Source organism: Chrysoperla carnea, chromosome 5, assembly GCF_905475395.1.
Source record: "Chrysoperla carnea chromosome 5, inChrCarn1.1, whole genome shotgun sequence".
Taxonomy (NCBI): Eukaryota; Metazoa; Arthropoda; class Insecta; order Neuroptera; family Chrysopidae; genus Chrysoperla; species Chrysoperla carnea.
This window is the reverse complement of record NC_058341.1, coordinates 34,284,279-34,297,793: the sequence shown is the minus strand read 5'-3', so window position 1 is coordinate 34,297,793 and position 13,515 is coordinate 34,284,279. Positions and strand designations below refer to the sequence as shown.

Below are 13,515 nucleotides of genomic sequence, written 5' to 3'. Positions count from 1 at the left end.
CCCTATTTGAATTTTCTACAATTTTTACATTTTTCTACTTTACATATTTCTTCGAATAGGGTGACTACTTTTGTACCATTTTGTACTATAACAGTTTATTCACGTGGGTTTTATATTACACAGAGGAGCTTTATGCGCTGTACATGTTTGTGATGATACGATGGTAAACTTGACCTTCAACTTCAACTAAATTAATTGAAAAGCATTGTGTACTTGATATTGAAACAGAGTGAATGGATGGTTACATAAAATATTTATTATGTTCATATAATTTTCATGTGAATAAAATTTTTATAAATAAATTTAAGCTTTTTGTTTTAATTATTATATAATTTATTGTATTTTAACCTTGTCCACGTTTTTGTTTGCTTTACCATTTACAAAATATAGTAATCATGCAAAAAATAGTTTTTTTTCTTAAAATATGAAATATTGAGGAAATCTCAAACAAAATATATTAGGCAACCGGCAAACCACTTGAAAAACTAAAATGACTGACCAATCATTGAAGAGTGGACTATTAATTGTTATAAACAAATTAATTTGTTTTCTAATAAACAATTGTTTTTTCGAAAACGATAAAAGGATAAAACGGGCAGAATAAAACACTTTCGAAAAAATACGTTTTAAAAAAGTTACAGCTATTTTTAAGTCAAAATGCTAAAAATGGCCAATTTCAAAATTTTTTAATTCGCTATAGTTTTGATCGAATTCAAAAAAAACTTACGGCAATTCTCCTCAGATCTTAATCTTTAATTGGCAATTTTTTTAAATAAGAAAATATACATTTTTCACATCGGAAAATCTATGTATATTGTATACATGTAGCGTTTTTTTCCGAGTTAAGATACATTATTATACGTAGTTAAAATCGCGTCAACTCGTATAAAGCGCACGCAAAATGGGTTCCTGTATGTTTTGTGGGTCAGTTTTCCACAATATTAACGTGAAAAGAGGAAAATCGAGAAAATTGTTTTTAGTTATTAATTAATTTTTTTAATTAAGGAAAATATTACGAGTGTTATTATCGTTTTATCTGTTTTTAGCATGCTGATAACGAATTTTAAAAAATCAAAAATTTTTAAGAAATAAATGTTTATTTTATAAAGACAAATAATCTATGTCTGAAAGTTTTTTTTGTTGTATAATCCAAAAAATCGATAAAAATATTCGACTGAAATTTTCCTTTCGAGTGCAGATGAAATTAATGTAATAAAATTCAGTCGAACATAATTTCCACTATTTGATAGCACTGGCTATAAGAATTACCATTATGGATAGGTACGCCATTTCTTTTGTTTTATTAAAATGAATTCGGACTGGATTATAAAGTACCACAGTGCACAGTTTTCTTGATATTTTCAAATTAAAATTTATAAGTCGTGATATTGACACGTCAATTGGAAATAGATTTTTTGGTTCTAAAATAATAATATTCTCTTATTTAAATTTTTGCTTAATTATTTATATTTTTCATAGCTTCGAATTTTAACCTTGCCGTGTCCACGTTCTTCCTTTTCTTTAAAATTTACAAAATATAGTAATCAGCCAAAAATATTTTTTTTTTAAAACAAGAAATATTGAGGAAATGCTAAAAAACTGTATTAGACAAACGGCAAACCACTTGAAAAACTAAAATGTTTGTACTTTTAGTAAACCTTGGGAAAAAAGGAGTCAATTGGTAAAAAAACAAATTTGTGTAAGTGGGATATTATTAATTGTTATAAACAAATTAATTTGTTAACTAATAAACAGTTTTTTTTAATGTTCAAAAATGATTTTTAAGGATATAACGGGCAAAATAAAACACTTTTCACTCTTGTAATTTTAATTGTATCGAAATACGTTAGAAGCTTTCTTATGCCGGGCGAATTTTCTGAGTGAGCAAGGAAGTGCGTAAGATAAACATAATAAAACTTGTTGACTTATTTATCAATGACATCATATCTTACCTAGTTAATGCCACCGGGTATAAACAAAAATTCAGTTTTAGGTATTATGTAAAAGCGTAAATATTAAAAATTTTTGTATTTTGCTGATATTACGATATTATTTAAATAGATAATAATGCAATATTTGTAAGAAGTCATAAGAATTCAGAAGGAAATTCAATTATATCAAATGCATTTAGATAATTAACTTAAATTATATATCCTTACCTATTGTTTAGAATTCATTACAGTTATAGTCTGGTCAACAAGTTCAAATTGGTGAAAAAAATTGTCTTTCCAGAATTCCGGCCTTTTTAGGCGGATATGGGTTGAGTTTTTAACAAAATGATCACGAATTATGAGTGCAGTATGGGATGGTGCATTTTCGTGGTGTAAAAACTATGAATTGTCTTTCCACAATTCCGGCCTTTTTAGGCGGATATGGGTTGAGTTTTTGACGAAATGATCACGAATTATGAGTGCCGTATGGGATGGTGCATTATCGTGGTGTAAAAACTATGAATTGTCTTTCCACAATTACGGCCTTTTTAGGCGGATAGCATTACGCAAATGACGCATAACGTTCAAATAATATTCCTTGTTGACTGTTTGGCCGGGCGGGAGGAATTCATAATGCACAACAAACGCGTGCAGTTTAAATTCAAATGTCACCTTATTTTTTGGACAAAGTATGTATTTCACCAATTCGAACCTATTGTTGACCAGACTATTAGTATATGGCGTAAACCGGTAAATGACATTTATTTAAATATCCTGCCTAAAAATAAAATTTAAGTGCATTTTTAATGAATAGTTTATTTTTAATTTCCTGATAGAAATAATTTGATTGACTTAATTAAGTGGTCTAATACTTTTTATTTTATTTTACTTAAGAGAACTCTAAAAAACATTTTAATTATTGTTTGTTATTCAGAAGAGCACGTAATTATATTTTTTGCTGTTTAGTGCATATTTATTTGTTTTTTGGAATGGTTTTTTTTAAGTCGGTTTTTTTTTTGTTAAAAGTTTTTTATCTTTTCATTTATTAAGCAAAATCAGTGGCGTATCTCTGAGAGGGCCCCATATATCCAAATTTCTAATAGGGGCTTTTTTCACCATATATAATGTCGCGAAAGCTCAACGACTTTATTGTTAAAAACATCGACAATTAATATAATACATGAATCCAACGAAATACTTGGTTATATGAACTAAAAGAACATGTGACAAAAACGTTTCTCAATCCAATTTTGCATATTTATAATCATTATTGATTTTGTATTATATATGAATATTTTGCACGTTTTTTTGAAAACTTACCAATTTAGAAATTGAATAAAAAGCATAATTTATTCCCACTATAATCGAATTAATAATATTTTACATGAGACACTGCTTGTATGACTTGCAGTAGGTATATCCGTTTTGAAATTAAATTTCTTTTAATGGTAAAAATTAATAAAAAAAATTTCGTCGCAAAATTTGCGAAAATGCAAAAATATCCTACGAAAATTTAAAAAAAAATCATTTTCTGCGTTAAAAATTGCTCTAACACTTTTGTATAGTTAATAATCTCGTAGATGCATGATAAAACCGTGAATACGCAAAGAAAAGCAGGAATTCACAAAAAGATATCATTAAAAGCTGAAATTTGAGCCCGGAACGGACTTCCTGCGAGTCATACAAGTCGAGAAAATAAATTCCTAACAACGTGATTTTCTCGCGCTAAAACCGTGTTTTCTCGTAAAGTTTCGATCGGATTTGACTTTGGCTAGTATCATTTTTTTCGTTTGTTATAGCTCTTCTACCTTAGACAATTATAATATAATTAGTATGCATACCTATTTATATACTAATTATAATAGTATAATATAAATATTTATTATCTATGTCTACCATCTCTATCCATTTTTTTACCAAAATGTTTTTTTCGTTTTTTCGCAACTTTCCAATGTTTTCTTAAAAACAACTATTTTTCTCCTGATCATCCCGTTGAAAAACCGAACGGAAGAATTATTTTAAATTTTAAACTCTTTTGCTTGGACCAGTTAAAAATCATAAAATTGAAAAAATTAAAAGGAATCAAATAAAGTTCGGTATAAACAAACGAAATTATTTATAAATCTATTAAATAAATCAAATATTATTTTAATTTTTTATTGAATAATTTAAATGGTTTGGGGCATCTTTTCTGGCGAGTGTGGAACCCCATACAGTGGGCGGAAAAAGAAGAGCGGGAAATTTTCTATTTTATTTAATATTATGTAGATAATAACAAAGATAAAATCTATGCTGAAGAAAAAATAATGCAAAAATTTTATATATAATTTTCTTATAAACAAATAATAATTATAAATTAATTTACATCTAATTTATTCAAGGTCTGGATAATTAAAATCTGATAAGAGCCCTATAAACCTCCATATAAGTATTCAATATAGACAAGCTGAAATTTTTATAGCGTGCTTAGGGCGTAAAAAGTGAGGTCGAGTTCGTAAATGATCAACATAAATTAGTTGGATCCGTAGAAATCCTGTAAACCGTTAGAGATAAAGCAAAAGTTTAAATATAAAAAATGTTCCTTATAAATAAATACTTTTATTTGAAATATTTTTTCGTACATCACTATTGAACCATAAGGTCACAAATTACGTTAGAAAATCATATAGTATGTATTCATTTGTATACATTTTAAATTTATACGTTACATTTGTTATGTGTTTGTTTGTTTATAGCATATGAGGAAGTGAAGATACTCTTATTACCTTGCGTGTAAGAGTGGCTATCTTTCTTATCTTACTTGACGTAAAAAAAAAACCATTGCGTAATCAACACTGTCTATACATGTATTTCAACAATTAGCTCAGTCAATTGTTTGTTTTCATTTGTTTTTTTTTTTTGTTTAGTTTTATATTAGTTTTAAATGTAGGTGGTACAGTCAGTTTTATCGGTGGTTTTTTACTTTTAATAACTCTTCAGTAAACTACATTAAATAATTCGGCTCGATTTCGCCTCGACCTTCATATCATACATGCCAGGAAATGAAACTGCCTGGCCTACGATTATTAGTACAATGAGGACTAATAAACTAGTTCTCAAAACCACAAAAAAAGTTAAGTGAGGATTTTTAGTGGATATTCTGACAAGGCCACCGAATTATTTACTTCATATGTAAATACATTTTAAACGTCCATTTTTACTAGCAAAAACGCGTACCAAATCACCAAGATTTTTGTATTATCGGATTATTTTTATTTGTTTTCAATTCAACTTTCATATAAATATTCTTGTATGCAAATATTAGGCTACTATCTAATAAGTATATACGGGAGTCTTTTTTTTTTAATAATACGGACCTTCTTTAATTAAATGTAGATACATATTTTAATTTTTTGTTTAATTAATAATACTTAAGTAGATGCACTTCTTTTGAAATTAATTTAATTTGTATTTATTCATTTGTAACACTTTACTACAATGAATTCTAATTTTAGACTAAATGTATTGTTGAATCATTTAGGGAAGAACAAACTCAATCATGTTAACTTACAAAGGTAAATTTATTAATTTTTGTAATTTTCAATAAAACTAGATATTTTTGCAAAATATTTCCACCATAATACAAAATCGCTTATAATTATAAATTATTATTTTGTAATACCTTTCAACAAATATTTTCTTACAGAACTGCTGGGAGTAATTATGAATATACACAAGAAGATACAATTTTTACCTATGAAATGCGTGAATTTTACGAAACAAATGGATATATTATCATTCCAAAATTAATTGAAGATTCTTATATTGATACGTTCCGGTAAATATATTAATTGTTGTCATATTTCTATTCCACGGAGAACACAACGATGGTTCTGGCGCAACCAGAACCAACCAACCAAGCGGGTTGTACGCAAAGTACAAAATTTTTAATTTTTGTAAATACAAAATCTTTGTATTTTTTGACCAAAAAGCAAAAAAATACTCATGATTTTTTAGATGCTTAGTTTTCGACATAAAATTCTTGAAAAATTAAAAATGCAATATTCGATTTTAAAAAAATGTGTTATTTTTTTCAATCTCTGGTGAAATTCGCCAAGATAACGCAGCTCCTGTGCTACAATTTTTTTTTTTTTAAGTAATATTAACTCACAAACAAATTTTAAAATAGCTAAAACTAGCATAAACTTAATAGTTTACGAGAATTTGACTTATTTTTACGACCTTTGACATTGAATAATTTTTTTTTTTGCGCATTTGATTTTACAATGGACTTTTTCATAGGTTATTTCTTGCATCCCAATAAAGATAATCCTGGTGAAAAAACTTCACTTGGATTTTTTAAGCAGAAAAATCTTCAACAAAATTGCAACCCCTATTCACAATTCGTTTGTTTACGGTTTTGTCTGTTTACGGTTTACGCTTTTTATAGAGCTTAACTGCCAAAAGTTTAGTCCTACTATTAAGAACCGTCATATTTTGTACACCTGTATATATTAAATAATATATCAATTATCAAGTTATACTAATTTTAATCTCAAGTTTTCCGTCCGTCGCCACGGTAACTCAAAAACGAAAGGAGATATCAAGCTGAAATTTTTTACAGCGTGCTCATACGTAAAAAGTGAGTTTGGAGATGGAGCAAAAGTTTAAGTGTTAAAAATGTTCCTTTACAAAAAAAAAAAAAATTTGTTTGAAACATTTTTTTTGTAAACATCACTATGTACCCGCAAGGGCACAAATTAGGGAACAAACTTTGCTGTTCATTTTCTCCAAAACTATAAAAAATGAGGAGTTAAAAATTTGCAGGTAACTTCAACTAGTGGTCTTGTGAATTATGCAAGCACTGACGTTCAACACGTTCTATACAGGGTATTTCAACAGTTAACTCAGTCAATTGTTTGTTTTCACTTGTTTCGTTCAAATTTAATTCAATTCTGCATTTTATCAAATATAATAATAATAATTTAATTAGTTGCTGTCAATAATTTTCATTTTTCAGTGAACATTTCATAAATATTTGTGAGGGAAAAGCAGATTTAGGGGGAATTGTTTTATTGAAAGACAAATCCTTAATGAGTATGGGTGCTAAAGGTGAACATCTGATTAATAAGGTATGTATGCAATTTTTGATATTATATTAGCTATGAGCTCATGCTATCATGTTTCACAGTTGAGTGAAACATAAATATTCAGTTATTGTTGTATGTAGTCCCCTTCAAAAATACCTTCATGGGCTACAGCTTAATATAATGTATTTAATAACACTTTTTTTCTTAAATAGATACAACAGCTATCTTACGATCCAATATTTGAGAAATATATTCTACACGCAAAATTGTTAGATGTAGTTCAATCAATTATCGGGCCAAATATTGTTGCAATGCATTCAATGCTCATCAATAAACCACCTGATTCCGGCAAACAAACATCAATACATCCATTGCATCAGGTAATCTGCACTAGGATAAATTATTTGTAAAATTAGTTGTATTCGAGTGTATATTTTTAAATGAATTTTCTTCCCCCAAAATAAATGACCTTTTTTAAATCGGAAATGCCAGCAAAACAACCTGTGAGAACAAAGTTTCTGCTTAATGAAAAGAAAAATATGGAGAGCCATCTCCAAACTGAACCGATTTTGAGGATCATCGCCTATTTTTTAGTTGTTCTGGGTACGAAACCCTAAACATAGCTAAGAATACTTCCCATTAAATTACCTTTAAACGAAACACAAAAACAGACACATAGCGGTCAAACTTATAAGATCCCTTTTTTTGGTTCGGGGGTTAAAAATAAAAGTTTAGCAAAACTTATACGGCTTTTTTCTTTAAATTCTGTGTTCTCAATACCGTAAATTTCGAAAAAGGCATATATCACATAAATATCTTAAAATGTGTACATAATTTGACCCAAAATATAAGTAAAAAAATAAATTTTATAAATTTTACACTACTTTAGAAAATATTTACGTCTTTTCATTTCCTGAACAGTTGACATTTTCAAGATCTTTTTCGAAATTGCATATTCAATTTGATATTCGACCGATCTGTAATTTTTTCATTTCGTTATTGATTCTAATAATCATTTATATTTATGAATAGGATCTTTATTACTTTCCATTTAGACCTGCTAATAGAATCGTAGCTGCATGGACAGCAATGGAAACAATTACAGAAGATAATGGATGCTTATACGCAATACCTGGTAGTCACAAAGGAATTTTACAGGTGCATAGATATCCAGATATGGATGTAAATCATGGCTTTCATGGTATAAGAGGCTATGATGATTATCCTAAAGTTAATCTTCGAATGGAAAAAGGTGACACTATCTTTTTCCATCCATTACTAATTCATGGCTCAGGAGTTAATAAATCAAAGGTAAGTACATCTAAATGATTGCTTTTTGAATATTTATATCCATGAGATTTGAGATCTGAACCTCATTACATCTTCAAACTAATCAGAAAATGAATATATTCATCACAAAGCAAGTTTCAGGAGCTCGTTTTATCAACGAATGCAATAATTTATTTCACCAGTAAATTATTGATTTACTGTCAAAGAATCATACTTACCACTACTTGTGCATGCTTACTGCAAAACTAAACAAAAAACGCCCATTTGGATTCCTTACACGATTGCTAATTATTATGCTAGCGTTCCTCTTCTTTATTATGCCAGTTCGCGCTGTCCAATACAGAATCATTTTTCATATCAGATGTATTTGATGGAGTCTACGCAGATCGACATTTTGAAAATGTTGAAAACTTGACGTTAATTAACCAGATTGTCTATATAAATAAATCGAAAACATACTGTATATTTAAAATTATCAACGTCATCATACTGGTGTTGCTGGTCAATATGATTTCGGAACGAACTATCTACAATATATTTGTTTTAGAATTTTCGAAAAGCAATATCTTGTCATTTTGCTGCAAGTGAATGTCATTATATTGATGTCAGAGGCACATTACAAGAACTCATTGCAAATGAAGTGTTGAATTTAGTAAAGAAAAAGCTTGGCTTACAAATTCAATTTGAGGTAAGAAATTATACATTTAAAAATGTGGAAAATTATATAGGTCTAGGGCCTAGTGTAATATTTGACAATAATTTCAAATTGACTGAAAATTTGAGAGGTTGTTATCAAAGTCAAGCCTAACAACTTTTGCCTTCCTACTTGAATATCATTCTCAATGAATACTCAATTTTAAACCAGACGCTTAATTAAAATTTTTCGTAGCTTCCTGAAAGAGAGGTCGCGGATATGACAATTTTTTGCAAAGAAAAAACTTGTTAGAAATGACCACTTAACAACAGCCTCTCAAATTACCAGTTTTTCTGAAATGATACCTGTCAGATAGTAGGTACACCAGGTGTCAAATAATACACTTGGCTTTAGAATTAAAACCACGAAATATAGATACAAGGAGTCCGAACGTAATGTTGAACGAACGGTACGTACTGAATTCTTGCGCAGCCAGTGGCAGAAAAGAGAACTATGATCTGGGTTTATTATTGCGTACATGAAACACCTTTCCATTTCTTTTTATTACAACTAATTTTAAATAAATATTTTATATTTAATTTTATTAAATTCAACATTCGCGAGCCAGTGCGTGTTTACGTGTAATAATAATAATAGCATCGGTACGTCCTGAGTTCTTGCGCATCTCAGCGGCAGAAAAAAGAACTTTGATCTGGATTTATTATTGTGTACATGAACACCATGGAAAAGTCTACACCGTTCGGACTCCTTGTGATTATTACGATTAACTTTAAATTTTCAATTTCAGGATTACTATAAAATGAATGCACGTTTGGTACGTGGAAGAGAAATAACACTTATTTGAAAAATTACAAACTTTGATGATTTCAAACCAAATATTTATCTTGCGTTCTTTATTAGTTAACTGGCCATTGAAAATGGTGACGTCATTTTTAATCGATACTGGTCAGATAAATAATATCAATGGAAGAATGTAAATTAATGGCGGAGGTAAAGGGCAGTTTAAACTAATAATTAAAACATTGATTTAAAATATTAAAAAAATTTCGAAGTAAATTATGAGTTTACAATTATTTGAACTTTATTATTTTAAAAACGAGTGCGACACAAACTTTTAATATTTAATTTACGTTTCCAGACACTAATGACATTCTTTTCTTTTATTTAGATATGTTTCTATTTTACATTAAGTTTAACTTTTTTAAGTAAAAGTTTTGTTACAAACATAAAACAATTACTAATACAAGAAAAATATCTTTCAGTAATTAATCTTTTACGTGTGTTTTATTAACAATACAGCTGTGAACCTCATCATGTCCGAAGATTCATGATTTAGACCATGCTATATGATTTATTCCGTAACTATGACATTAGGAGAGTAAAATTCAAGCCTTTTTGAAATAATACGTTGCTCAGTGTATCCTACACCTTTAGTGATTTTGCTGGATTGGAATGCCTCACATTTCAATTTTAAATTTATTTATTGCATAGAGTTTATCCTGCACCTTTAGTCAATTTAACTACCCATTACATTAAACCACTTGGCTGCCATACTTTCGGATTTAATGCAACTTTTGGATTGGGCCATTGCCCCGATGGTTCTCCTCTAGACTTTTTTTGCAATCGCTCGCGTTTACTTTCCCCAGTATGGATTTTTCTATGTTTATTACGATCACCGGATGAATAAAATCCTTTACCACAAATATCACATACATATGGTCTTTCTCCGGTATGAATTCGCTTATGTTTAGTTAATGTGCTATTCGTATTGAAGCTTTTACTGCAAACGTCACATGTAAAAGGTCTTTCTCCTGTGTGAGTTCGTACATGTGCTGCCAAATGGCTGCTAACATTAAAAGATTTCCCACAATAATTACATGTAAAAGGTCTGTCTAAAGGTCCACTGTGAATTGGTTTATGCTGATTTAAATTACTTTGTGAATTAAACTTTTTGCCACATACGTCACAGGTAAATGGCAAGTCTCCCGTGTGAATTCGTCTATGTTTAGTCAAAGCGTTATTTGCACCAAATTTTTTACCACACAAATCACACGTAAATGGTTTTTCTCCGGTATGTATCCGTTTATGTTGATTTAAAACACTTTGTCGAGTAAAACCTTTACCACATTCTTCACAAACAAAAGGTTTTTCTCCAGTATGAGTTCGCTTATGTTCAATCAAATGGCTACTAGTCTTAAAATTTTTACCACAAACATCACAAAATAATGGTTTTTCTGTACTGTGACTACGTCTATGTTGAGCTAAACGACTTTGTGAATTAAATCTTTTATCACATTCTTTACATGAAAAAGGTTTCTCACCCGTGTGAATTCGTATGTGTTCCTTTAAATAACTACTAGCATTAAAAGATTTACCACAATAATCACAGGAAAATGGTTTTTCTCCAGTATGAATTATTTTATGTTGATTTAAAGCACCTTGTGAGCTAAATCTTTTTTCACAAATGTCACATGGAAATGGTCTCTCGCCAGTATGAACTCGTTTATGCCTATGCAAATTGGTAATAACATTAAAACTTTTACCGCATTCATCACATGCAAATGGCTTTTCTCCACTGTGAATTAGTTTATGTTTAGTTAAACTACTTTGTGAATAAAATTTCGTTTCACAAACATCACATGAATAAGATTTTTCCCTGTAATGATTTCGTTTATGGCCTTTCAAGTTGGTATAACCTTTAAAACTTTTACCACAAATATCACATAAAAATGACTTTTCTTCATTGTGAGTTAGTTTATGTTCAGTTAAATCACTTTCTGAATTAAATTTTTTGTGACAAGTTTCACATGATAAATTATTATCACCAATTTTAACTTCCAATACGTCTCCAGGTTGAATTTGTGACTGTTCTTCATCCTTAATTTTGGATTCTGATTCATTATCTTCCTGCTTGTCGACGAACAAATCATCATTTACGAATAGTTCTCCACGTTCATCATCACTCTCTTCTTTAATTTCTTCCTTGATTTCTTTATTCTCTATAAAATCACTTTTAACCGGTTCACTTTCATCAAGTATTTCTTCTTTAATCTTTCGTTGCAGTGGATCCCATAGATCATTAGGTTCATTTTCATCAGTTGGTTCTTCTTTAATTCTAATCGCTAATGGATCCCATGGATCATATTCTTCTATTTCTTGTTTTATTTCTTTATCAAGTTTAACGTCCTCTTCATTTTCACTCACACGATTGATTTCATCATGAAATGAATTTTTAGCCATTTCATAAAGTTTTTTGTTGTTCGGCTAATTGAATAAATTATTTATTTTTATTCAGCAGGGCCATTTTAATCAGTAAATGTAAATATTTACAAAAATAAATATGCACTATGTTGAAAATCTTTAGACGTTTCACTTTCTGTGCGGTTTGTTCAATGTTCATTGATCTGAGCAGTGTAGCCAACATTTTATGTTCAGAAAAAAATTCACCAATGGTTTGTTTTGAATAAAAATTTTTATAAAAATGTTTTTATAGACCAAAATCTAGAATGAAAAATTGGTCGTGTTCAACCTAAACGTTTCTCAAATTAATTTTTGAAATTCAAAGCTAAATCCGATAAAATGTACATTCCTTTTTACGAAACAAAGCTGTTAATCAAAATTAAACGCATATTAAAGGGGGCATTAGCAAATTGACTTATTATGTATAATGAATCATTTTCAGTTTTGTGTTGATAACAATGACAATACTTTTATGCAAAAAAATAATAAGTTATTCTCAAAATGAACGTAAATAGAAATAATTCGATTAAAAAATGATAATCGGCGTCTAAATCGAAACCAAGAGTCATGACCCTTCGTTTTAGATATCGGTCTATTATATACGATACCATCACAATAACCATAAGCCTGTACAGCAGAAAATGCACATTATAAAATACCTATCTCTTACTAACTACAAGAAAAATATATTAACGGGTTCTAAAATAACAGATTACGCGAACGACAAGCCCATCAAACAATTATGCTTGCGCATAAAATCTAGTCCTTCTATCTCTTACGATTTAAAAGATTATTGTTAGTATTAGATTTTTAGTTTTTCAAACGCTTTTGCAAATATGTCAATAAACCTTTTCATTAAAAAAAGTGATTACTTTTTTTTTGGGGTCGTGTGTCAAAAAACTAATGTGATAAAATGAATACAGAAAACCTGGCATCTTTGTCCAACTTATTACTGTCAATGGCACAGGTGCTTAACAGGTTGTTAAAAGACCTATTATCCATAAATATAATACCATAGAGCAGCATAGGGAACGCAGTGAGTGAATTCTTGAAGGCATAGAGAGTCTTTCTGTACTACGATCAAACGTTTTGCTCGGACGTGACCTCTATGATATTATATCTATGCTAAAAGTTCATTGGATAAGGATACTTTTTTGAATGGATTGGAAATATTCAAAAAGGTTCAAGCATAAATTATTTAAAATTATTGGCATTTTTTTTATTATTTTATCATAAAATTTAAAATTATTATCTTTTATAAATTTTATAAAATTATTTTTAATATTTGTTGAAATTTATTGATTTGTCACACCTGAATTTCAGCAAATAT

General features: G+C 29.1%; 2 protein-coding genes across 3 annotated transcripts; one reads left to right on the top strand and one right to left on the bottom strand.

Annotated features, from left to right (window-relative positions):
• The first annotated feature begins 5,394 nt into the window (after window positions 1-5,394).
• On the top strand, window positions 5,395-10,081 carry LOC123299572 (phytanoyl-CoA dioxygenase, peroxisomal-like). The gene is made up of 7 exons (XM_044881813.1): window positions 5,395-5,485; window positions 5,617-5,748; window positions 6,931-7,042; window positions 7,213-7,380; window positions 8,033-8,311; window positions 8,838-8,978; window positions 9,733-10,081. The coding sequence occupies exons 1-7, from the start codon at window positions 5,409-5,411 to the stop codon at window positions 9,787-9,789; spliced, it is 966 nt and encodes a 321-aa protein (XP_044737748.1). The 5' UTR covers window positions 5,395-5,408; the 3' UTR covers window positions 9,790-10,081.
• Window positions 10,051-12,272, bottom strand: LOC123299570 (zinc finger protein OZF-like). 2 transcript variants are annotated; one of them, XM_044881810.1, is made up of 2 exons: window positions 11,069-12,272; window positions 10,051-11,011 (listed from the first exon to the last, which is right to left on the bottom strand). In XM_044881810.1, exons 1-2 carry the CDS (start codon window positions 12,183-12,185, stop codon window positions 10,473-10,475), a joined length of 1,656 nt encoding a protein of 551 aa, XP_044737745.1. In that variant the 5' UTR covers window positions 12,186-12,272; the 3' UTR covers window positions 10,051-10,472. The 2 variants fall into 2 exon arrangements, with proteins under 2 accessions (XP_044737745.1, XP_044737744.1); XM_044881809.1 differs by having other exon boundaries at window positions 10,053-12,269.
• Window positions 12,273-13,515: the final 1,243 nt, after the last annotated feature.

Bases quoted from the DNA above. Each gene is read 5' to 3' on its own strand.
- LOC123299572 (XM_044881813.1), top strand. From the start codon at position 5,409: ATGAATTCTAATTTTAGACTAAATGTATTGTTGAATCATTTAGGGAAG. The intron at 5,486-5,616 runs GTAAATTTATTA...ATTTTCTTACAG, and splicing joins AATCATGTTAACTTACAAAG to AACTGCTGGGAGTAATTATG. The intron at 7,381-8,032 runs GTAATCTGCACT...ATTTATGAATAG, and splicing joins CAATACATCCATTGCATCAG to GATCTTTATTACTTTCCATT.
- LOC123299570 (XM_044881809.1), bottom strand. From the start codon at position 12,185: ATGGCTAAAAATTCATTTCATGATGAAATCAATCGTGTGAGTGAAAAT.